The sequence below is a fragment of the Orcinus orca genome, chromosome 11 (assembly GCF_937001465.1).
Source record: "Orcinus orca chromosome 11, mOrcOrc1.1, whole genome shotgun sequence".
Classification (NCBI taxonomy): domain Eukaryota; kingdom Metazoa; phylum Chordata; class Mammalia; order Artiodactyla; family Delphinidae; genus Orcinus; species Orcinus orca.
Genome location: NC_064569.1, coordinates 86,894,020 through 86,919,800, shown reverse-complemented (window position 1 = coordinate 86,919,800; position 25,781 = coordinate 86,894,020). Strand labels below are relative to the sequence as shown.

The 25,781-nt window shown below is 50.4% G+C and overlaps 1 protein-coding gene across 4 annotated transcripts in view; it reads left to right on the top strand.

The window, feature by feature from the left end:
- The first annotated feature begins 285 nt into the window (after window positions 1–285).
- NUAK1 (NUAK family kinase 1) overlaps window positions 286–25,781 on the top strand; it is a 68,857-nt gene continuing 43,361 nt past the window's right edge. Inside the window, exon 1 of one of the 4 annotated variants that reach the window (XM_004269426.3) lies at window positions 286–772. In XM_004269426.3, the coding sequence (XP_004269474.1) occupies window positions 518–772 (255 nt within the window). In that variant the 5' untranslated portion in view covers window positions 286–517. Of the gene's footprint in view, window positions 773–16,488; window positions 17,110–20,589; window positions 20,810–25,781 lie in introns of those variants that run through there. The other 3 variants (XM_033427567.2, XM_033427568.2, XM_033427569.2) reach the window with 3 other exon arrangements.

Here is a 25,781-nt window from a genome sequence, read left to right as displayed (position 1 = left end):
GCGACACGCACCCGTCCCCCTCCCAGCTCGGGGTGGCCCCGGGTCCCGGGAGGTGGGGGAAGCCCCGGCCGCCCCGCCCCTCGCCCCTCGCCCCCTCCCCCCGGGGCCGGCCCGCGCTCGCCGCCTCCGCCCCCGCCCCGTCTGCGCGTCCTCCCGGGGAGGGGTCCGGGGGCGCGGCGCCCCACATAACACTCCCCCTCCTGCGCTCGGAGCCACCCCTCTCCCCTCCCTCCTGCGAACACCACCGCCTCCCCCGCCACCGCCGCCACCTCGCCCGACGCGCCGCAGCTCGCCGCGGCTGGTGGGCGGTGCGCGGATCGTGCGCGCCGGGGGCGCCAGATGTGCGGTCCCCGCCGCCGCCAGTGACCCAGCCGCAGCCCGGGCGGGAGCCGGCCGCCTACCCAATGCTGCGGGGGCGACCTTGAGCGCGCCCAGGTTTCCCTCGGCGGGGACCCAGACACCGCGAGCGCCGTGCCCTGTCCTGCCCTCTCCGGCCCGGCTCGCCCCGCGTTCGGACATGGAGGGGGCCGCTGCGCCCGCGGCCGGGGACTGCCCGGACTTGGGGCCGGGGGCTCCGGGCTCTCCCCCGGAGGCGGGGGCGGGGGCGACAGCAGCCCCCGCGGCGGCGGCCCCGGAGCCCAGGAAGCCGCACGGGGTGAAGCGGCATCACCACAAGCACAACTTGAAACACCGCTACGAGCTGCAGGAGACTCTGGGCAAAGGCACCTACGGCAAAGTCAAGAGGGCCACCGAGAGGTTTTCGGGCCGAGTGGTGAGTTGGGGGGAAACCCGGGGGGCTCGGGCTAGACGCGGCTGGGGACCCAGCGCGCGCGCGGCGGGGTCTGGGGCGCAGAGGAGGGTCTCTTGTCCGAGAGGGGGCTTCCCGGGAACCCCCAGACAGATTCCTCACTCTCCCCCCAGCTCCCCGTGGCTCAGGCGTGTCTTTCTCCCGAAACACTTGTTACATCCTGTCTGCGCATATTTTGGGGGTTTTGATCCCATCAGCAAAGTAGTGTTTATGATTTGCAAACACTTTGCAACGTCGGGACCGTTGGGGTCTCCCTCGCGGGCACGCATTCATTCCCTGGAATGCCTTATTGCTTTAACTCCAGACAGAACCACAAACTCAGCTCGGAGCTGGTCCCCCAAGCCCCATGTCCTGTAGATGAATGAGACCCCCCTCCCCTGCATCCTCCCACTCCCCGTTACCGCGATGCTGCTGTCACTGCAAGGGAGGACGCACTCCTGCCTGCTTTTAAGAGGGAAGGTTAGGGGACAAAAGTAAAGGCTGCTGATTGCCTGAGGGTTGTGACAGTTTGTTGCTGGCTTCTGGGAGGACTGAAATGCCTAGGGCATGGACAGCCACACGGACGTTGAGTTGCAGACTCAATTGCATTTCAGGCCCTGGCTGCAGGGCTACTACATTGCTTAAGGGGTCTGCCCCAGCCACCCCCACTCTTTGTGACAGCTGAAACCCTGCCAGGGTCCCAAGACCATTTACACAGCCCCAAGTAGCGCCTCGAGTGCCTTGGGGTCTCTGCATTGTCCCAACCTCGGTGTGTTGTCATTTTCCTTTCTGCAGAACGGGCCCTTGAAATCCACACTGCTTGTGGCTGGAGGTTTGGGTTCAAAGTGACTGACTGTTGCAGAAAGAGTTTGTGTGGTGTGTGGCAGGAAATTAACATGGTTCTTTGATTTGCAGCATATCAGATGGATTTTAATCGATTTGGGGCCAAAGTCAGGAACTAATTATGGCACTCCTTGTGTACACTTTTGGGGGCTGTTTCACGTCCCAGGTTGATTATAAACTTAACAAATGACCATAGGGAAAAAGCAAAATGGACTGTTGGATGAAGTGGTAGGTTCATGTCAGTATTTTTCTTTTGCATCTTTGCAGGGACAGTTCTGTGGACAAAATGGGGCATCAGTCAGAAAGTTCAGCCCCCCAATTCTCAAATATTTGGTTACCTGGGTAACTCCCTCATTCTAGGCTTCACTCTTTGGGTTGATACGGCTTTATCCTATAGCCTAAAAAAAGTCTGTTATAGGTTAATTGGAAATTTGAGAGATTGTACCTTGTATTTTTAAACTGTCACCTATCAACAAATTCCATAGCAAGCAAGTCATTGAGAGGGCAGGTGCCATTTTTGTAGGTTGAAAAATTTCAAGAGGAGATGGTTGTAAAGATGACCTTTGAGGAGCACACTTGCAGGTCTGTGGAAGAGGAGGCTGAGAAACGTGCACTTCATTCATGCTTTTCGTCTGAGGTGATATTCCCCAGGCTGGATGTTGAATAAGCAAAAACTAAGCCTAGCTCCTTGCTCATGTTGTCTTAATAGCTGTTGAAGAATCGCGCTGGGAAGTTGGAAAGCGGAGTAATGAAAACCAGACGCAGTTGGAGCTGCAGGTTGAGGATGTGAGCTTGTGAGGGGTTGAGTGGTAAGGGTGTGTCTGGGATTTGTGAGGGGACACAGATACCAGAAGCCTGGGGAGCTGCCACTAACTGCAAGAGTGAAAGCTTGTCTTATGGCAGACATCTTTTCGAGCTTCACTGAGGCCTCAGGTATTTGTCTTGCTGTCTGATCCACGGACTAGGGTAGAGTGAAAGGGATTGCATCAGTAGACGGGAGCCTGCCTTTCTCTTTTGGTGGGTGTCTTTCCCTTTATTTGCAGAAACTCTGAGCATTCCGTCGGGATTTAGCCGAGTGGCCACTAGGGGGCGCCCTGAGAACGGAAGAGGCTCATTTCACAGCCGCAAGATTTGAGTCCTGCTCTGGTATTGTCCAGTCCTAGTTCAGTTTCCCATTGTGCTATTCATTTCAGCTCCATCTCATGTTTCACTCAAAAATTATGCAAAGATTTTGAATCTGGTAGCATATCCACATCCAGAAACTGGCAATCCCCAGACTGCTTTCTACTTGATAGATAAACTTAGGATGTTAGCAAAATCATCTGGTGAAAACCCTGCATTAAGCAGATGGGAAAACCGAGGTTGGGTGAAGGGAAGCCTTCCTTGGCCTCAAGTCCTTCCCCTGCTGAGCACACTGCTCACAGATGGTGTCAGAACTTAAGTGAGAAACAAGAATTGTCAGGTGGAAAATTCCCTGTGCCTGACTGGACAGAAAATAAAACAAACATCAAAAAAATTGGTCAGCAAGTTGTTCTTGCCTGTACAGTGCTTGGTGACTCAGAAGCTGTCAAGAGCAGCAAGGAATTTTCATCTGAAGTGTGAACTTGGAGTTTTCTTCTGGTTCTGAGGATGCACTAAACATCCGCAATTTGCTTTTGGGGTGCAGTTTAGGAGAATTCAGAGCACGCTGTCTCAATTCTACCTTTTAGGTCTTTGGGTAGAATTGTGAAGTGATGTTTTATTTTCGTTTGTCCCCACGCCCTTCAGAGCACTTCCCGAGAGGAGCTGTGACTGTCAGCTCCTTTGCCAATGCGAGTGGCGGAAATCGGGTGCTGGGTGTCAGGCTCCATGAGATGCTGTGAAATCAGCCCCCCGAGACAGAGAAGTGTTTAAGAATAAGAATTGCACGTCTGCAAGGGCCTTCTGAATCAAGCAAAATACCATGCAGCATCAGCGCTCCGTGAAAGGCAGTTCCGTAGAAAGTTGCAGAGTCTGGAACTTGGAGTTGGCTAGTCCAGCCCTCTGCGTGGTCCAGGCATCTTCCCCTCTTCATCCCAAATGTAGTCTTGCTGCTGCTGCCTGAGCATGTCCACGAGAAAGGACTCAAAGTGGCTTCTTCCAGAGATTAACAAGCCCCACAAAGGAGGCACTCTTGCAGAAGGGCTAAGAGTCCTGGCTTACGTTCAAGTCCTGACTGATCCCTGACTAGCCTTGTGACTTTGGGCAAGCTATGTAACTTTCAGAAACCTCCACTTCCTCATCTGTGAAATGGGCTAATATAGTACCAACTTCATGGACTAGTTGTGAGAATTGAATAAAATAACCTATAGAAAACCTCAAAAAGGGAAATTAGCAAATTTACTTTCCTCTTTTAAAAGATGTTTTTTCTCATATCGCTTGGACTTTCATTTAGATTTTAAGACCATCAGAGAGGCATGATGCATTGGACAGTTAACTCACTCAGAGAGAGGAAGGAGAAATCATCAACTTTTCAGGTTAATTAGGGAAGTGCACCCGTAGGAAGCCACGACAGTCAGCCAGATTCTGGTAGGATCTGAACACATTTCTAAGGCCTTGAATTTGGGCTTTGTTTATTGCACAACTTTTGTTTTGATACAGTTTCAGGCAGGGCTGTGTAGTGAGCCCCAATGTTATAACATGGCATTTTCTTTGAGCCAAACTCCCTGGACCCTCAGGCTGCACAGAGCATTGCCAAAAAATTCAAGGGCAAAAACAAACAACGTTTTGGGGAGAGGTGTTATGCGATCACCTCACCGTCAAGGGCTAAGTTCAACTCTCCCTCTGCACCAGGTTAGCTCCTGTGAGCAGTACGTGACGTGGTGTGAGCAGGAAGCAGGTCTCCGGGAGGGGTCTGGCAGGGCTGGCGGGCAAATCGTGCCCCCAGTTTGCCATGGTGCGTGGGTGATGGGGCATCCTTGCCCAGCAAAGGGATGATTTGACTAAAAACGGGTGTTTTAAGCACTGGCCCAAAGTTATTGATAGCCTGGTGCTGGAAAATTGCAGATCGGGGTTGCAAATTAGTAAGCTGGCCTGCGCGTGGCTGTCATACGCATGGTGGCTGAGGTGCCCTGTCGCAGCTAAGGCCCAAACCCAGTTTCAGGGGGGAAGGGACTTCGGCAGACACGTGGTCCAAACTTCTCATCCTTGAGGCGGGAAAAATAAGGTACAGAATTGTTAAGTGACTTTTCTGAGGTTGCACAGCTGGTGAGTGACTGGGCTGGGTCTAAGAAACCTGATTCTTAGTTTGGTATTTTTCCATCACTCATTTAATAAATCTTTACTGGAGCAAGACACGAGCCTCACTCTTAAAGAGCTTATAATCTAGTAGCAAAGATGAAATGTACTTACAACTATTGAGCTAATTCTGCTCAGTTCAACAAAGATTTATTACCATCTGCCATATGCTTCTCACCATGTTAAATTCTGGGACATACACATGGATAAGACCCGAGGAACTTACAGTCTGGTGGAAGAGACAGAGTGAGCAGTTGCTAGGCCATGGGTACCTCTTCTATACAGGAATTGATTACTTCTGGAGATGTTCAAGTGGGAATGTAGCTCATCGAAGATCAGTTCATTAAATTGAGTTCCGTGCTAGACAGGAACACCCCCTCCTGTATTGCTGCTGCTGCCGCTGTTATTACAACCAGCGGATACTTTTGAGAGTTTGTGGTGTGTCACGCTGTGCTAAGTGCTTTGCGGACATTTTCTGATCGTCACCACGATCCTAAGAGGTGCGCACTCTTGTTAGACTCATTTAACCAGTGGGGAAAACAGTGCTTGGGGAGGTTAAGTAACTTGCCCAGGATCAAATAGCTAGGCAGTGTCAGACAGGTTTATCTATGTTGAGACCCATTGCTGCTGTTGAAGTGGAAAACCTTCTTTTTGATGCACAGCAGGTGACCTCTGGATTTGGGTGCGGTGTTTCACTCATGTGCCGGAAGATTAGCCATGGGGAGGTTCTTCTCCTGGGGGGTTTTCTTGTTGTTCAGGAAGGGTATAGAGAGAGGGCGTACTGTAGGATTAAGGAGGGCAGGGGCTGTTGAAGATGACCCTTGATTTGGGTTTCCGAAGACTGAAATATGGAAGCTTTCGGGCAGAGGGCAGATTCCAGGGTGAGCAGGCCAGATCTCTTGGAATGCAGGGTGTATGCTGGGACATAGTGGGAGGCAAGGTTAGTGATATGGGATGGGGGGAATAATAATACCGTTTAATAATAATAATGATAATAATAGCGGCTAATTCTTCTTGAGTGCTTCTAATGTGCCAGGTCCATTTAACTAATTTAATTCTCGTGACAATCCTGCAATCGTTTCATTTCCCAGATGAAGAGATGGAGGGGTTCGCTAATTGCCAGGGTCACACGCAGCAGCAGAGCCAGGGTCTGGACCCAGGCAGCGTGAATGCAGAGACCTTGGCCAGCTCCCTTCCTCTAGGTGGGCTGAGCTGGGCGCTGATCACAGCGGGGGCTCCGAGCCCATGGGTCTGGTGTGCCGGCTTGGAGCAGGGAGCCAGCCTGGAGGTTTTCGCAGGAGTCGAGCTGTGAGAAGATAAGGCTCAGCACGGTGCTGGGGGAGAGAGACCTCTGCTTGTTGGGCCACGGGTCTGTTTTGATGAAGCAGGTCAGAGAGCTCTCCTCCTGGGCACACACTTCGTTCTCTGCGCCTTCAGCAGCCTCAGGTTCTGGAATCCCTAGGGGGCCTCGGGCGGTCAGCTGGTTCACTTCCCCGCCTGCAGACAGAAATGCACCCACCCCACTCCAGGACATCTGATCTCACTTCCTCCTGGGAAGCTGCAGGAGATAAGGATTGAGTTGAGGTGTCTTGGCTGCTGGGAAGCCCCTTCTAACCGTCTTGGACCTACTGTCTGTGCCTAGCAGTGTGCCAGGCACATAGTAGGTCCCGCGCAAAGGCTTGTAGGATGGCACAGAAGGGAATACAGTGAGTACAGTGAGCGAGGGACTGTTTTAGGAGGTGTGGAGGCTGGAGGTCACCACCCCCGGCCTCAAGGAGCTTTCCGATTTGTGGGCAAGGAAAGACAATGGCTGGAAATGAATGGCGGGTTACGTAGCATAGTCTGCAAAGCCAGGCAGACCCTTCCCTGCACGAATTCTCTTTCTGTTACATTTGCTCATGAGCTTGTTAGGGGGGAGAGAGCCTTCCTGGCTGTGGCTTCCTGTCCTCAGTGGCTCTGGAGTCAGACAGCCTAAGTCTCATTTGTCTTTCCCACATGAAAGTCCTGGAGCATCTGTAAGTTATGATTTGTGAAGTATCTGCTTTAAAGCAGAATGCATTTATCATTCCGCTGGCCCAGACGCCACTGTACAGCGCAGGAATGAGAAGATCCCAGGCCCCGGCACAGGAGGGGCTGGGCCAGATGACCCACCGTGAGTGGAGTCTGGCTATATTGATAAAATTCTCTGGAAATGGTCCAGAAGCAGCCAGATGTTGACTTCACGGCGAGGCTCTCCGGTAAGCTGTTAAACTGCATGTTAAACCGGGGCTGGGCTGAAGATTCCCCGTGATGAACACACATCCTCCGCTGGGGGTGGTACCCCTCTTCCTTTCAATCTGGCAGTAAACCGGGTGTATTTCACGAGGGCTTCCTAAAGTGCCCAGGACAGTGGGAAGTTTCAGAGCAGAATATGACCTGCCATCAAGGTCCCAAGAACTTAGTTGGGGCGTGTCATGAGCGCATCTGGAAGAGTCTGAGAATGAGGCAAGGGAGTATATAAATGAGGAGAAAGAAATCATGGCTGCACCATCAGGCAGACTTGGGTTCCTTTGCCTCCCTGCGGCTCGGCGGCTGGAGGATCCTGGGCAAGCCGCACGTTTCCTCTGAGCTTTTGTTTTCTCATCTTGAAAATGCGGCGACCAATATCCGACCAAGTGCGATTGCCATGAGAAGCAGGATTTGGAAGCTTGCAACGCAGATCCTGTGCATAGTATCTTGAAAACCAGAGCTGGTATTACTACTTTGTTGAGAAGTACTAGCGTCGAGCACCTGGTGGCCTTCTTATACCAGGTCGTGGCTGTCCCTGCTTTAAACCCTCCCATGGGTTGCTGAGGACTCAAACTCTGAATCTGCCACATCCTTCAGGTCCTGACTGGCTGTCCAAACTCTCACTCCCTCTTCCTCCTGTCTTGGCCCTGTGTCGGTTTCCTTCAGAGCCTGTGGGTTTGATGCTTTGTCTGTATACAGCTTCCCCTTCCTCCCCCATTAGAAGGGAAGCAGGGTCACTGTCTGACCACGGCATCCTGGCCTGTAGCCGGGTGCCAGGCATACAGTAGGTGTTCAGTAAGAATGAATGAATGGATGAATGAATGCACGAATGAATAGCTGCATCGAGAGTGCACCAGCAGTCCTGAGAAGGTGGGGAAGGGCCCTTGGGTGACCCTGCTCTGGGTCACCCCTCTCCTTACCACCAGGTGGACCGCGGTGGAGGGCCCACGCGGCCAGGTGTGTCTCCATTGCGGCTCTGAACGGCTGGAGGGAGGAGGAGGGAAGCCGGTTCCCACCCCTGGCGGCTGCTCCCCGTGGTTCTTTGGAGCTCTGTGGCCTCCTTGGGTCACTCCCACACTTCCGGGAGTCGCCCGCCCCCCATCTGAGAATCCCCGGTGATCAGCTCTGCAGAGCAGGCAAGCTGGAGACACGAAATGCATTTGCAAGATTTTCAAAACATTTTCTCCCTGGGCTGTAAATCAAGTACTTAAGGAACTGTAAACTGGCTGGAGTGCGGAGTTTAATGTATGTCTGGAAAAACACCATCGTGATTCGCCTTTTAAACTCGAGAAAAGAATGCCACTTCGCTTACTTTCATTAGAGGTATTGAGAGGCAGCTGGATATTTCCAGTGGGAGGGTGCTAAGAGGCTGCTGTGGTAGGTTCCCTCCTTCCCTGGAAGGGGAGGGGAAGGGCGGTGTCCAGATGGCTCAGGGCGCAACTTGCAACTCTGTGGCCAAAGGGAGTTTAAAAAAAGGGAGCTGCTGCGTTGTCAGTGTTTCCTTAAGTCCCCAATTCCCTCTCGCTGGTGTCATGCTCCTTGTAGCTCACGTGGCTCGAAAGCCACACAAGCGGCTGATGGGTGCAGGTTGGAAGGAATCCTTGCTGGCTGTTGTCATTTCATTGTGAGTTGGGCTCAGCTCATGTATGATTCACCCCAGCTGCCAATGACACTCACAGGAAGGTGGAAGGGAAGTGGACGATCCAATCCAGGAATCCAAAGGGAGTGTGGGCTGGCTCTGAGCGCCTGGGTTTGAGACCCTGCTCCAACCTCCTGTGTAAATTTGAGATGGTCAGCTTGACTCGGTTTCTTCATCTGTGACATGGGAGTCGTTGTGAGGATAAATGAGTTGTACGTCAAGTTCTTAGAAAAGTGTGTGGCCCACAGAGAATGTTATCCTTGGAAGGAGCCCTCTTGGGAAAGGCAGGATGGGGTCTCAGCTGCCTTTGTACCTTGGGCAGCCTGGACACAGGGCATCACAGAGTAGGTGCCCAGGTGTTGAAGCCCCTTTCTTCACCTGTAAATCTAGGGGCCAAGACAAAATGCTTTCCAAGGTCCCTGCCAGCGCATAGGAAGAGAATCCTGGGATTCGCTGAATGCAACTGGTGAAATGTAGACTTCATTTCCTACTGCCTGGTTTTTGGCAAGAGGTCTTGCTGCGGGAAGGGGAAGTATCTTCAGCTCCCAAAACCTTTTTCAGATTGTTAGGTGCGGGCTTTGTCAAGTGTAAGGAGAGTCCGCATTCCCATTCAGCTCAAGGCAGACATTGCTTTTTAAGCATGTCTGTGAAGTGAGTTCTGGCCTAGGCTCTATGTGAGTTAGACCGTTCTCATTTTCAAAGAACCTCATCAGTTTTCTATAAAGTGGGATGATGATAGAACCTGCCTCCTGGGTTGTCAGGGACAGTGCCGAGAACTGTGCCTGACATGTAGCCAGTTCTCGATAAAAATTAGCCGTTATTATTCGGGATTCAGAGGACGGCAAACTCATATCCTGCTGGGCTGCTCGGAGGAATCTTCACTCATTCCTTAGCGACTTCGCGTTTAGGAGACTTTGCTTTTGGTCCCAGTGAGGCTGGAGGCCTCTGGCTGCCTCTGCTCTCCGTTGTGCATTTGGGTCTCCCAGTGCTTTTAGCATCGACGGGGTGTGTGTGTGGGGGGGGGGCGTTCAGCATCCAGGGAGCTCCTTCTAACTGGGGACAGGTGGGTGGAGGCAAGACTCCAGGCAGGAGGAGAAGACTAAGGAGGGGCCCTCTCCCCAGTGGAAGGCATGTTTTTGGCATCCTCACTTAAAAGGAAGAATTGACTGGTATGTTTACTAGTCTTTCATCCTTAAAGATGAAATCACTCTATCAAGCTCACCTCTGTGGAGCGCTTTATATTCACCAGGCCTTGGGCTGAGTGTGTTGCCTGCACCATCTCACTGAATTCCCGGTCGTTCTTAGACACCCCCCGTCCCAGTGAGAGAGATGCTCTCACAACCCCCGTTTTACTGCAGAGGGAACTGAGGCCCAGGGACACACTATCTGTGACCGGGGGATGATGGCAGGAATGAAATTCACATCTGTCTGAGCTCTCGGCTACGACCCTAGACGGCTTCCAAGGAGGAGTAGAAATAGCTGTCATTTTTACTTATGCCTCTCCCAGTTTGCACGTTTAAACACATTTATTCAAATATTTGCTGAGCTCCACCGCTGTGCCAGACCCCGTGTGGGCACCAGGGAGGTGGTGGGTTGGGGCTGGGCAATGGCAACAGGGAACAGCCTCTGCCCCAAAGGAGCTCAGCCGCCTCTTGGTTCTAGAACGTGCAGCTGCCCCTTGTCATTTCTAGATCCCCAGCCTTTGTGGTCAACGCTTACCCCTCCTTGCTGGTCCATTTAAGGACACCGATTCCCTATTGTATTTCTTTTGTGTGTGCTTTAGTCTCTTAGAATTTCATCCCTTTACATCAAGTACATTCATTATGCAGCCATGATTTTCTCAGTATCAGAAGAGAAGACAGCAAACTTTGAGAAGCTCTCAGTGGTCCTTGATGTAACGCTACTACCTTGTCTAGCTCTCGGTAGATTAGAAAGTGAATTGTTTCTCCAACTAGCAGAAGCCGTGGGAGGGAAGAGGCTGATACTCGGGTTGATCTGGTGAGCTCAGAGCCCAGCACGTGAATGTATTTGGGTGGAAAGGCAGGGCAGTGATGCACCTGCTCCAGGGAGAACCCCGCTTTGCATCTTCCTTGTGGTTAATTGATAATCTGTTTCCCAGGCAGAATCAAATGGAATGCTCGGGGAAGGAACCAGTGTGTGAGTGGGTGTGCAGGCAGCTCGTGGCAGAAATCCTGGAGAGGGGAGGAATGAAGTGGAAATCTCCACTGAGTCGTATCCACCTTCCTGAATGTGTAGGAAGGTCCAGAGCGGAAGGAGGATCCTTTCCCTAACGGTTGTAATAGCAGGAAACATTTATTGAGTGGCGCGTGTGAGCCAGGCACTGTTCTAACTACTTTACGTGCTACCTCTCCTTTGAGCCTGTATTATTAGTACATTCATTTTGCAGACCAGGAAGGAGAGGCTTAGAGAGGTCACAAGACTTGCCCAAAGTCACAGAGCTGGGACCTAGGGATGGGCTGTCTGACTTCAGGGTCAAGGTTGTAATCGTTGGGCTCCATGGCCTCTCATGGGCGCGGATCCTTGGAGGTTTCTGCAGCTTCCTGCTTTGGTCCTTCACCCACACGCTGTGGGGTGGACTCCCACTGAACCCAGACTTACTGCTCCGAGAAGTTGTGCCCAGGCTTGTGAAAATAGCAGCTGGAGGAACTTGGTTCCATGAAGCCAGTTATTCCGTGTCTTATGTCAGTTATGTCCTCCCTGTGCCTGGTTCTGTGCCTGGTGCACAGGAAGAAGGCACCTCATGTTTGTGGAATGGCTGCGGAGTGTTAGGAGTCTGGGGATGTTGTCAGGAGGCTTGGGGGCCCGTCCCACCATTGCCACAACTTGAGCTGTGTGACCTGGGGCGAATTACGCCCTTCTATGGCTTCAGCTAATTTCTCTGTGAGCTGAGAGTTCTGGGACTGATTTGGAGCTTACTTTCCAGCCCCATCCAGTTTCTGCATTTGGTGAGTCTTCAGGTCTTGTCTCCAAATTGCAAGTGGCAGTCACCAACTCCTCCCTCGTTTGTCCTCCTTCCCTGGAAGGCAGCCTCTTCCAGGGCAGGGATGTTCACCAGTTTTGTTTACTGGTGTTATCTCAAGTGCCTAGCATGGTGCCTGGCAAATCAGTATTGGTGACGTGCCTGCACGCATGCCTGCATGAATGATGGCCGTCTCTCTCTTGCTGATGAAATCTCAGCATAGAAAAGATTCTGGGGCTAAAGCCTAAGAAGAAAATTAAGGAGCAGATGTACCATTTTCCAAGAAAAACCCCATCTTTATAAAGGCAAGGTGCAGCCGAGATGGGGAAAGTTTATTATCTCTGCTGGCCGAGGGATTAGGGAGTCAGCAGGATTCCTCGATGTTTCATCATCTGGTGATACTTTTTGCAAACCACAGAGAAAACAAAACAAAAACAAAAACTCTCCCATTCCTTCCCCCCGCCGCCCCAGCGCCTCCTTTAACTTCAAGCTGAAAAAGCACTTGCTGCTTGAAACAGCTCACGAAGGAAAAAATTATAACAAATATTTTGCATTTCTCTGGTGGCGGCACAGTCTGAATTCCTTTCAGCCCCACAATGAGTTCTAATTTTATGAAATGTTTGGATTAGCCACCAATTTTCCGGTGGAATTTAGGAGGCTTGTATCCGTACTTATGCTCGAAGCGAAGAAATCTCGTAAAATCCATGCAGGGCCCAGTGGGACGTTGTAGCCAAGGACAAAATGACCATCAGCGGAATGACGGGGAAGAGAGAGATCTCTCTGGCAGCTGTGGGCAGGCTTTGTGGATGGTGGTGTGTTCTTGAACCACAGTCTCTGGGGCTTGGCCGGGCTGCATACCACTTCCAACTGATCATGGCCTATAAAAATTCCAGCCCAAGTACAATGCCTTGTACCTCACCTTGTTCTTTCAATCCTGAGAGCCAGAGAACGTTAGGTCATCTGGTAATTGGGTGAGAGGCATTTGATAACACATGGTGCTTCTGCCCGCCTCCCTCACCCTCATAGCACTGAGTGCTTTGTGTTATAATTTCCAGTCTACTAATCTCTTTCCGCCCCTAGACCTGTGCTGTCTCATGTGGACACACGTGCCTATTAAAGTTAACATTAATTACAGTGAAATAAAATTAAAAACTTAAGTTCTTTGGGCATACTAGCCACATGTTAAGTGCTGGATAACCCTATGGGGCTGGTGGCAACCATCCGACAATGCAGGAAAGATCATTTCCATTATCATAGAAAGTTCTAAAGGGTGGCGCTGTTCTAGAGGCCGAGTTTAATGACAGAGAGACATGCTCCACCCGTTTCCTTGCTTTATTAGCTCCATTCATAGCACTTGTCACCATTTTAATTATCTCTAAACAACCTCATTCATCATCTTCTCTGCATCTCCAGTGTCTAGAACAGTGCCTGGTATATAGTAAGCACGGTGAAGATTTTTAGAATAAATGAATGAAGTTGTCTGTCTGGTTTAGCATTGCTTTGCATGTGCCTGCCACCTTCAAAACAACTGACTGACTACTTATTGAGTTGTAACTCTTGAATGGATTCATCTGATATTTGTTGAGCACGTACTATGTGCAAGCCTCTCAGGCTATGATGGTGAGCAAACGGACATGACCCTCTAGTTGATGAACTTAGCCAGTCTAAGGGCTCTTAGATTTGTGGGGACATGGGAATCTCCTGGGTGTGCCAGTTAAAATGCACCATCTTTGGCACCCACCCCAGAGAGCCTGGTCCAGCAGGGCTGGGGTGCGACTTAGGGACACCTGGGAATCTTCCGCATTTTAACCAGATAACACAAGGGAAGGTGATGGGGTCGGTCCACGGTCTGTCCTTGGGAAACACAGTAATGGAAAGCTCGTTGTATTCGTCTGAGGATATACCCCCCCACTTTCTTCAGTCCTCACCTTCTTTTGTGATAACTGGAGGGCCCTAAGACCCCACGCCTTTATATTGGAACCGTAGTTTGAGGTCTCTTTGCCTGTTATTTTCCCATGGAGTAATAATAATAGCAAACAATTACATAACAGGAATTGTGCCAGGCGGTAGTCTAAGCACGTTGGATCACTGACCTAATTCATCCTCATGGTAACCCTAAGAGATGCACAGCATTATCATCCCCATTTTACAGTGGATAAACTGAGGCACAGAAAATTAAGTCACTGGCCCACGTCTGCACTACTTGAAGGGGAATGCCAGCGTGGAAGTGCTGCGGGGCTGCTGCTCTGTCATTAGACCTTGAGCTGCTGTCCCCCAAATGCCGAATGTGCCTTTATATCCTTTTCTGCCAGTTGCTCAAAATCAGAGTCGGGTATATTTAGGAAATGCCTTTTTAGGGGATGAACACGTGTGGGCCTTAGGAGCTCTGTTGATCTGCAAATGCCCATCCCTGGCCTCAAAGAGCATAATTAATTCAGACATTCCCTTGGGCCTACTATACCTCACCCCTGTGCTGCCAGGTGTAAGAGGCTCGCAGCTAACAGGAGAGACAGAGGCAGAGGCAGGGACTTCCCGAGGAAGTGTCACACCCAGGTTAGGTCTTCCTCTCGCCAGGAAAAGCAAAGCAAATCTTACAAGCTAGGTGTTCCCTCATTTTGCTTCTTGTGACTCTCCATTCTTTGCATAGTTTTGCTGTAGAATAATATGGCTGCTTCACCAGTAGGGGTTCTGAGTGCGTGTATTTTGTATGTGTGATGGGGGGCATCCAACATAAGGAAAGATGTGCCTCCCTCCCGTCCTTTTTTTCCCACCTAGCAAGGCAGGAAGCCCCTTAGAGTTGGGAGATTCCCAGAACTCCTGACCCACTTGGGAGAACCTTGAAAGAAGGGGAGCGAAGGGAGAGGAGAGAACATTTGTAGAATAATCACCCTCCATGAGGCCGTTGACGTGCATCATCTTATTTCACAACAGCTCTGTCATGAAGGGACCGTTATTCCCACTTTGCAGTTAAAAAAGTTGATGCTCAGGAAGGGTAGCTGATTTGCTCAAGTAAGCAAGGTAGCGCCAGAGTTAAAAACTCAGGTCTGTCTGACCCCTCTGTGGGCTCTTCCAGCTACACCACTTGTTCTCAGTCCCGGCGGAGCATTAGAATCACCTATAGGGACCTTTTAGCAGCTCTCTGTGGGTGGGGCCCGGGCATCACCATCTTTAAACAGACGCCTAGGTGCACGGCTGGAGCTGAGACCATGGTGGAGCATGGTGATGACGGAGGCCCAAGGGTCTGCACTCCTGAAGGTGTCCCATCCATGCCTGGTCCACCTGGGACCTTGCCCATAGCAAGGGGAGGCCCCTCCCCTATGTGGCTCCCAGTGTGCTTCCGCCACGGAGGGCTGGTGTGTCCAGAGCCATCCCGCTGGACCTGAGCCGCGGACCTTTTGCTCTGTTGCATCAGACGCTGCTTGTAAATCAGCAGCTGGCTTGTTTTCTTGTTCGGCTCCAGTTGTGGCGACTTTTGTGTGTCTATTTATTTCAGGGAAATAATTCCGTCCTGCAAAATCGATTCCCTGGGGGTTACAGAAGTACATTTGGAAGGACTTCTTTTACTGGGGTGACCCGAAATGTCCTCTTTCAAAAGAGGCTACAGCTGTTCCTCTTCTCCCAAGCCCTGTCTCACTTTGCCCTCTGACACCATCCTCTCAACCTCGTATTTTGAAGGTCTCACTGCAGGGTTCTTACACACATTTCTGCGTGTGGCCTATTTGTTAATAATAATCATTTAAAAAGGGGCTTTGCAGTTGTACTGTATGTTGGACAGTATTGGGCATTTTTTGTATGTTGTCTCATTGCATTTTGCCTTTTCTTGGCAGTGATGAATCTGGGGATCTTTATCCTCAAATGGAGGAAGTTACAATTACACCATGATTTGCTGGCGTTTTGGGAGGATGAGGTGCTCCATGGACTATAGAAGCTGCCGTATTGGGGCAGTTGGCTTGGCTGGGATGGTGGTGGGGAGTTGGCTAGTAAAACAGAAGAGGGTGGAAGAAGCAGAGAGCAGCCCAGCGGCCCCTAGGGTTCAACGTGACATGAGCCCAGTCAAGAAAGTGGAGAATTCTTGTTAATCTGATGCATTGGTTAAGTGGAAATACTGAAAGGTTATAATAGAGAGCTCTAAATATAGTTTTCCAGGTAATTGAAGCTCGCTTATATACAAGCCAATCTTTTAAAAAATTGTAGCCATTTCTTATGGAAATCTTTCTCAGTTGGATGCACACTTTCTTGCTTTCTTAAAACGAAGTACCTTGAAGGTAGTTAAACCTTTTCTCGAAGTCTTTTGGGGAACTTCTAAATGGTTCTCAGTACTGTATTTTGGAGTTCTCATGTCTGCTATTTATAGTTTGTCTATCTGCTCCTTCATCAGCTTCCATGCCTTTTTGTGACCCTTTTTAAAATGATAACATTTTTCTTTTCCCTCTAGCAAAAATAATGCATGCTCAATACTGAAAACTCACAAGACACAGAAAAGTTAAAAGACGAAAGGTAAAAGCCAGTCGTCCTGTCTTGATTCCACCAGGGAGGCTGTCTCTAGTGGCTTTCTAGTTCCGTATTTCCACTTCTCTACAGCTTTGCCATGACAAGCTTGTTAGAATTGTGTTAGCAGGAAAACATGGGGTGACCATCTTCAGGGGCTCAGTGGATAGACTCTATGCCATTTCTTGGGGTGGCTTTTCTAAGAGTTTGTTTCCTTTCTCATACAGTCTTCAGAGCTGAATGGGCCCTGACAATGAACCTAATGAGATTCTGTTTTCTCTTGTAAAAGAATGAGCCATTCTGGGGAGAGTTGGCCTGGCCAGGCTCACTCAGTTCGTTTGTGGCTGAGCTGAGTCTCTTGATTCAAGGTCCAGTCCATTTCCCATTTCGCCACATCTTACCTGTGTTCCGGAGGGACAAGTGACTTTGGAATAAAGGAGCTATTGCTATATTTGGAAAACTAAAACCAAGGGAAAACCTACCTTCACCTCAATCATCTAGGTTGCTCAAGTGACAGATTTTTTTAACTTCTTTTCTGAGGGAGTAAGAAACAGAATGTGGCCTCCTCCTTAGCATGCCAGCCAGACCCACTGCCCTTTTGAACATCAGTCTTAGATTAGTACCGAGATGGACTCAGAAACACACTTGAAAGCAACTTGCATTATTATCCGTACATAGCTTACATTTTATGACCTGCTTAAAGATGCAGGGAGCATAAATCTTGGGGAGGACCGTCTTATTTACTTGTTCTTCTTTTCTGCAGATGGGATGCTTGCATCAGAGCCTGGCTGGCTTCAGATGTCTGCTCCAGGATATTTTAGCTGAACTGTATGAGTCCATTAAACAAATGTAAGAGTTTTTGGGAAAGGAGGGCTGTGTCTCAAACCAAATGTTTTACATGGAGAACATCTGGGGAATATTGGTATTTGTGTGTACAGTACATCAGAAAGCAGCTTGGCGGGGTTCAGCTGGGATGTTTCTGGCCTGCGGTTGCTGGATTTGACAGTTGTATTGTAAGGGAATGGTTCTTATGAAGTGTTGCCATAAAGGCAGGGCTTGGTCCAGGAAGGGGTGTCCTCGTTTAGCCGTGCACTCAAATTGCTCTGATTAGCTCCCCAGCCAGATCGCCCACGACACTTGAACAGTCTGATATCTGAGCTCGTTCTCCCCAGGGTTTAAACAATGGAGAAAAGAAGCATCACAGTGCCAGGACTTGGGGTGTTTCTCCTTCACCCCGTGGTTGCATGGATTTCACGACACTTGGAAACAGGTGTGGCCCAGTGGAAGTAGTATTGGCCACAGAATCCAAGTACCTGGGTTGGAACTTGGGGTGTTGCCTTTATGACCTGTGGGGACTCAGAGAGTTCCTTTCTGCAGGATCAGTTTCTTTCTCCTGCAAAATAAGTAATTTGTCTCATGGGTGGTAGGGAGAGTAAAATAAAGTGAGATGGCACTGTGTACATGGTGGGGGGGCCATTCAAACACCTTGGTATTGCATACACGGGTTTGCGGTCTCACCCGCAAGTATAGAGTCAACGTGGACCAGAGTGGAATTGGGAATCTGACATCAGCAACTTGTAGATTTTGGCCCAGGTTGGTGGTAGTGGGTGGATGAGTGAACATTCTTTTTTTTTTTTTTTTTTTTTGCGGTACGCGGGCCTCTCACTGCTGTGGCCTCTCCCGCTGCGGAGCACAGGCTCCGGACGCGCAGGCTCAGCGGCCATGGCTCACGGGCCCAGCCGCTCCGCGGCTTGTGGGATCTTCCCGGACCGGGGCACAAACCCGTGTCCCCTGCATCGGCAGGCGGACTCTCAACCACTGCGCCACCAGGGAAGCCCTGGGTGAACATTCTTATAAAAATTATGACTGATGGGATTCAGCATGTTTAATTCAGTTCAACTCAACACGTGTTTATTGAATGTCTGTTATGGGACCGGACTCTCCCCTAGTTGCTGGGGACGCAGGGGTGAATGAGGGTTCCTATCCTGCCGTCTCTGCTTCCTATTCCTGGTATTGACCGTGAATGACTCTCCCTCTTGTTATATTATGTGTTGACTGTGATTTAGGTAGTACAGACAACGACTGGCATATTAGTCTGCTTGGGCTGCTGTAACAATACCATGGCCTACGTGGCTTAAATGACAGAAATTAATTTTCTTACAGTTCTGGAGGCTGGAAGTCAAAGATCAAGGTGCCGGCAGGCTTGGTTTCTGGTGAGACCTCTCTTCCTGGCTTGCAAATGGCTGCCTTCTCCCTGTGGCCTCACATGGCTTTTCCTCAGTGAGCACGTGCTCCTGGGGTCTCTTCCTCTCCCTCCGAGGACTTCAGTCTTGTTAGATCAGGACCCCACCCTTATGACCTCATTCAACCTTAGTCACCTCCTTAAAGGCCCTGCCTCCAAATAGTCACATTGGGGGTTAGGGCTTCAACATTTGAATTTGCTGGGGGGAGGGGAAGACAATTCAGTTTATAACAACTGGTAATATTTTATAGGGTAGAATATTATTTGGCAGGGAATATCGTTGGACTTTCTGCACCTTTCTTGCAAGATTGGTCAAAACAACCTGACTGAACCCCCAGTCAGCCAGAAAAAAAGGCCAAATTCCACAGCAATTTACTATGTCTTTATCGGGGTGAGAGAGGAAATTTTTGTAAGAATTAATCTGGATGGGTCCTGAAGACGGTATTTCAACTAGTACCAGTCAAGTGAAGTAGTCAGAGGCCCATCTTATGGAGGGGATGATGGAGTGTAAGGCACATGACATGAGTGAGCAAAGAGGACAGGGGAGATTCTCTCCTGGCTCTTGTCAGGGATGGGAAAATTCATACTCTGGGCAAAGTGAGACTCAATTCTCCTCTTAGGAGCATGAGGGAGACTTGGGGGTGGAAATGGGAGAATGAGACCTGGAAGGACTTCTACATCAGTTTCTGCCTGTGATCTCACAAAAGAACACTTTGCTGGGAAGGGTCTCAGAGTCCTAGGAAGAGCATCTCCTTGGCCAAACTGTAGGTCATGTGTCTCCCCATTGGCATGGGGAGGGTGCAGTATCTTGACTGTCAGTCTCTTTAGCAGTGGGGTAGGGGTGGGCCCCAGTGCAATGTCAGGGTGCTCCTACTAGTAGAAGGATGAATGGGTGCAGGGCAGGGAGAGCCTGTCCATTGCCCTCTCCATGGGATTGCAAGCAACTTGAGGGGTCGGTCCATGATCTGCAGGACCTTGATCGGTACCTTATCTAGAGCAGATTTCCCAGGATTGCTTGCTGGAGAATTGACTCACTGTTGCATCATTTTAGGGATGTGCTTCCCAGACCCTCTGGTCTGATTCTGCCTTTTGTTCAGCTGTGTTGCCTGGCCCTGCAGAGAGCAGTGGATGTGCTTTTGAAGTGGATGTGCTTTTGAAGATGGGACTGATTTGAATAAGAAAAGACTTAGGATGGGGACAAGGCGGTGCGGTGTGGCTTGGGTGGCGCCTGCATCTCCGGAGACTCCGATTCAGCCTTCTTTACAGACACCCACTAAACGCCAGGCGCTGTGCTACGTGCTTTGTCAGTGTTGCTACCGAGCTTCAGAGTGTGGTCTTTGGGTTTCGGGAGACCCAGCTCTCCTGTTCATTAGTTGTGTGCCCTAGGGCAAGTTACTTCACCTTCCTCAGACTCAGTTTAAATTCACTGAGAAAGCAGAAATACTCTTTTAGTAAGAATTTCATGAATGAGCTGTTGAGAGGTTTAACAGGATGGTGCCCAGTGCCTGGCACACAGTAAGGGCTTGATAACTGGGAATTAGCATGATTACCACTAGCTATTGTTGTGAATTCTCTCCCAGCCTTTCTGGAGTGGGCACTATTATTGCTCCATTTTAAAGATGAGCAAGTTGAGGCTCAATGATTTTGGGACAAGCAGGGATTCAACACTTGAGAGTTTAGCCAGGTCAAAGAAGACTCAGTGGCAGGGGGCTGGGGGCTGGGTTGGGTGGAATCAGATGCCCTATTACTGTTGTATGGTTTCATAAAGGTCCTTCTTTATACTTGGGGACCATGTCAGCCACAGCTCTTTGGCGTATACAGAACACCAGTTACCTGCCAGGCAGTGGAGATGTTGCAATGAATAAAACAGAAACGGTCTCTGTGTGAATGAAGCCTGTAAGTAATGGTGAGCAAGGTTAGGAAAGGGGACCTATATGTGCGTTTCGGGGGCTTATTTCAGGGGGTGGGTGCGGAGGAGGGGGTCAGCTGGAGAAGTTAGTTGCAGACAGTAGGGTGTGGGGGGATCCGGGCAGAGGAAATGACAAGCATAAATGTCCAGGGGCATGGACACACCCAGGCTGCTCCTTAAGTCCCTGTAATGACCACAGACCCCTGCCCCAACCACCCTGAGGGTAGGCACTGAGTGATGGGTGTGGGTGAGGCCCATGGAGGCAACCGGCCTGATGGGGTGGCAGGAAATTTCCACCTGGGACTGAGCATGCGCCTTGGGGGTTGGGCTGGCAGAGCTGGGTGGGGGCTGTGCCTTTGTAGCTGGAGGTGCTTCTGTGACAACATCCCTGGTAGCAGGTTGGCCGGGCGGTAATTAGCGGGCTGACAAGCATCCAAATGGATTGTGCGGGGAGGGGGGGTGGGGTGGGGGGGGGTGGGGAGAGGAGGGTGGGGGGGAGTGGAGGGCGATGGGGGGTTCCAGCGGGGGGAGAAGCGGCTGTGGAGCAGGGATAATGGACACTGAGAGCTGAGAGCTTCCCCTGGAAGGAAAAGAAGCTGCTGCTTGTGAGGAGATAATGAATGAGGCCTCTGGGGGTGGGGGCGGGGACAGACTGCAGCCCGGGCTCTTATTCCTTCCCTGTCTGATCTGTCTTTTTTTTTTTTTTTAACATCTTTATTAGAGTATAATTGCTTTACAATGGTGTGTTAGTTTCTGCTTTATAACAAAGTGAATCAGTTATACATATACATACGTCCCCATATCTCTTCCCTCTCTGATCCGTCTTTGCGCTCTAATTGCTATATGCCCGTTTTTCACCTAAGAGGGATTCTGTCAGTATAAAAATAACCTCTGAGGACTCTTCTCTTTCACTTATCTTTAAAATCACCCATGGTTAAAATATAAAATTTAAAGCCCTGCCCTTTAATTTGTGTGTGTGTGTTACATGTATCCTACCATCTTAAGAAATTAAAAAACTTTTTTTTTTCTTTGTTCTGCTTACCTGGATCAGCTAAACTCAGTTGGCTAATTTCCTTTCCCTTTGGAAAACTAATGTTTCTTCGGTCTTTTGTGTCCCTTTTTCATTGGTTCCCAAGGTCAGTGATTCAGTGGCCGCCTGAAGTTAGTATTTAAAAGCAATGTTTTCAGTGAATTAAGAAATATGGGAGAAGAACCGCCCAGGTATGCCTACTCACGTGTGATATCAAATCAGGCTTCAGATATTGGAACAAGGATCGGACTGAATTGGACTGAAAAGTGTCCCCAGCAGGCCTGTGTGAGGACAGCCCCCTGGCGTCAGATGGAAATGAAATCACGCATCGTGCTGTGAAACGGGTCCTAAAGTGCCAACACGCTTAGGAGTGGCTGTCACCTCCGCCCCACGCCCCCATCTCAGTTTATTAATAATGCAGCAGTTCTGGGGACTTCGCTGTGCTGGGGCCTGCCTCACATGTAAATGTGAATTTAAACCCTTTTTTTTGGGGTGGCAGTTTCAGTCCTGCTGCCAGCTGTGGTTTGGAATTTGGTTAGGAATCCCCACCCAGGGTATGATGTATCCAGGAGTGGAGTGGGAATCAGGACGCTTGTTGCCGTTCCAGTACTGCCGTTAGCTTCGTGAACTTGGGCCTGTACTTTAATCTCCCTGGGACTCGGTTTCCTCATCTGTAAAACGAGGGGGCTGGCATAGAACATTCTGGGGCCCTTGTAGCTCTAACATCTGCCAGTGATAATGTTGCTGGTTATGCCTTCTCGCCCTTCATCATATACACAATCTGATACGATCCCCACAGCAACCTCGTGGGGTCAGTGCTCTTGTCACCTTATTTGCAGATGAGGAAACTGAGGCTGTGACATGTTTGTCAGAGTACCTCCCTGTGCAGGGGGCACCTGGGCCAAGTCCCTGTGACTGATGACAGGGCCAAGGGGCTGAGGCTGGCTTTCTTAGCAGTTCTGGCTGGGGCTCTGCTGGGCTTGGAGCTTGATAAATCAAAGTTGCACAATCCTGAGCTTATTCAAGCTGTGGTATAAACAGTGTCAGAGTGATCAGATGCTACTACTTGAGGCTGTCCAACTTAGAAGTAACCTCAGCCCTCTGATCTGGTCTGTCCTCCCCCCAGAGCTATTGAAACCTGGAAGAAGAGTCATTGAGCTTTAGATTTCTGAGTTGGTGTTGCGTTTGGCTTTCAGGAATGCGAGAGTCCAAAAATAACCCCCTGCTTGGCCACTCGAGTCCCAGCTGAACAAGCCTCGCGTTTTCAGTATTTTTGTGATGCTGGTGTTGCCTGTGTAGCATCTCTTGTGCTACTGGAGACCATTTCCTGCAGGGGGCCTTGGGATGGTTTCTTAAGAGATTTCCAGCGGATCCCCGTAAGAGGGGGCTTCTCACAGCCCCGGCTAGACCCTCTCTCACAGAGCAGGCAGGATGGGGGGCTCCAGAGCTCACCTCCTCTCTCCTCCTCTGGACACATTCACTTTGACCAGGCGTGGGAGCTCCAGGTGGCCTGCAGAGCATGAAGTAACCCATGAGCAGCCAGCTTCCGTGGCCTCCGGGCATCCACAGGCCTGCCTCGGGCTAGGATGAGCCAGATGTCCTCTGGGAACAAACCTTCCCTTTCCCAGGGGCAAATTAATACAGGTCACTGAGTCCCTTCAAGGAAGTAGCTTGTTTTAAATTCCCCTCTTTCTAGATGGGCAGTTCATGAATTTTCCTTAATCATCGAGCATTTAATATGACTGCATAGTATTTAAGTTACAGAAGGAGTGCCATCCCGGCCACATTGACTGTGGTTTAAGGTCAAACTAAAGAGTGCAGCAGAATCACCGGGGAAGCTTGTAAGAAGTGCCCGTCCCAGCTTGTCCTCATCCTCGAATTCAATAGGTCTGGGCTGGGCCCTGGAATCTGCATTATGGCAGTCAGCATCCCCCTTTCCTCCCCAGACGGAGGATCTGACGCAGGTGGTACGCCAGCCAGCCTTTGGCCAAGTGCTGTCTCCTGGAATCTAACTGCGTGCTCGGGGTGGGCTTGTCGCTTGCTCTATCATTGCTGCTGGCGCTAACTTTCCATCGGTGCCTGCCCGGTCAGCCCTGGCCACTGTCTCCTGTTTACAAACCTCAGCGCCATACAGGGAGTGTAAATCTGCCTGCAGTTTCTTAGTCATTAATTCCACTTCCCTTGTGGCATCGACACATGCAATAATGACATTCTTCGCTCAGCCCTTGAAGGGGGCAGGTCCAGAACAAGGGATGACTGTATCTGTAGATAGAAACATCCCAGGCCCTTCTGAGGACCTCCGAAGTGGGCCCTGGCCCGGTCAAATAAAAATCTGCTTTGCTGTTTCAATTCTGGAGATAGAACACATTTTTCATGGCAGGAGAAAAAAAAAAATCAGGGTCATCTGAGGAAACACCATCTCTTATGGGGAGTTTTGGGAAATCGAGGATTGAGAGCTGATTTACACAGGATTATATGTTCAGAACCTCTTAGAAGGTTAAAAGGCTGGTGGTGGCGAATGGTAGGATAACGTTCTTTGAAGAAAAAGGTCTTTCTTCTATATGCTGTGCTCCCTGGCGTCAGGACGCCTCTCCTCAGAGCCTGCTGATACAACTCTTGGCTTCCAACCTGCTTCTGTCTGAAGAAACATCCACGCATTTACATGAATCAACAGGCCAGAGAGGAAGAGGCCCACGGTGGAGCTGCCTTGGGTTTCCATGGGGCTGAACGTTGCATCACGGCAACTTGCTAGAGTGTTGTCCTGAGTTGGCCAGACTCCTCACAAAGAGCTGGGGGGCATTTAATTAATCAGGGGCCTTGGCTGCAAGGTGGCCTCCTGGCTGGTGTCACCGTGGTGATGGCCGGGCACAGCCTTTCTAAGTGAAAGCTGTTTGGTGATCCTGGGGAGCTTTGGACCCGTGGGGCCCGTGTGGAGCTGTGCCTTTGCCTTGAACTCGGACCATCAACCAGGCCAGAGCAGGAACGCCCTACGCTGGCCTCCAACTTGACTTGGCTAACCATTCATTCCCACTGCAGATGGCCTCTGGGCCTCTTGGTAAGAAAAGGTCCCCTGAGCTGCCTCTGACTCAGTGCCTTGCAGCTCCCGTGGAGCCGTGGAACGTGGCCGGGTGTGAGATCACACCTGTGAATGGCAGGGAAGCTGCCAGCTCCTGTTGCCGGGATTAGAACTCAAACTTGTTCTCACTAAGTGATGCTAACGCCGTGTTTTATGGCCCTGTTTCTTCCCTGCTGCTCAGTCCCCGACTCCTGACCTCCCAGGACCTCACATGGGACCCTGTAAAAAACTTCATCTGCTTGGAGGGGGCCCATCACACTGGGCTTTGGGGACTGTTTGGGATCCTTTGAGAGATTCTGTCACCTGCCATGTTTGCTGTCCATCCCAGCTTTTTCCACAGCCTCGAGAATCAGCAGCCTCTGGGCTCAGCCTGCCTGGGTTCAAGTCCTCGCTCCATCTCTTCCAGGCAGTGTGACTTTGGGCAATGTTTATCTCCTCGGTGCCTAGGTGCCCCTGTACGATGGGGTTGTAGTTAGGACTAAATGAGATAAAGTCCACTGGCACATGGTTAACACATACTAGATATTAGTTACTGTTATTATTAAGAATATTGCCATTGCTTTAAAAATGTTGATCTGTTAGGCCAAAGACAAAGCACTAAGATCTTGCTACTCAAAGTGTGGTTCCTGGGCTGACTGCACTGGTGCATCACCTGGGAGTTTGCTAGAACCCCAGAATCCCAGGCCCCACCTTAGACCTGTGGATTCAGAATCTTCATTTTGACCAGATGTCCAGGACCCCTTTGAGAGGCACTGTTCTGGAACAGCCTCCCTTTAGGCTGACAGATGTCAATCCATGAGCACCATGGGAGGTGGCTGTGGAGGGAAGAGGGTAGTGATTCTTTTGGTTGGAGCCTCAAATACACACAGTCTGCCCGGAATTTTCTCCACTCCCCAAAGCAGCCCGGGAAGATGGCTGGCTGCCCTGCTCTGTGTAGGCATGCAGGCTGGATATTAAATTTAACCTGTTCTTGCCTCAGTACAGATGTGGGGAAGGGGAGGATGTGTGGGGGAGGAATGGGGAGGGGAGAGGCCCATGTGATGATGTGCTGTGGGCTTGTCACCCCTTTAAATGTGGCCCAAGACCCTGTATCACCGTGTCGTTCTGACAGGCCTCGTTATAGTCGCTGCCATTCAGTGAACACCTGAGGGCCAGGCACTGTACTTACTTCTCCTCCTTACAACAGCCCCAAGAGTTAGGACTTGCTGACCCCATTTTACAGCTGAGGAAACTGAGACCTGTGAGGTTCAGGTTTGCCTGAGGT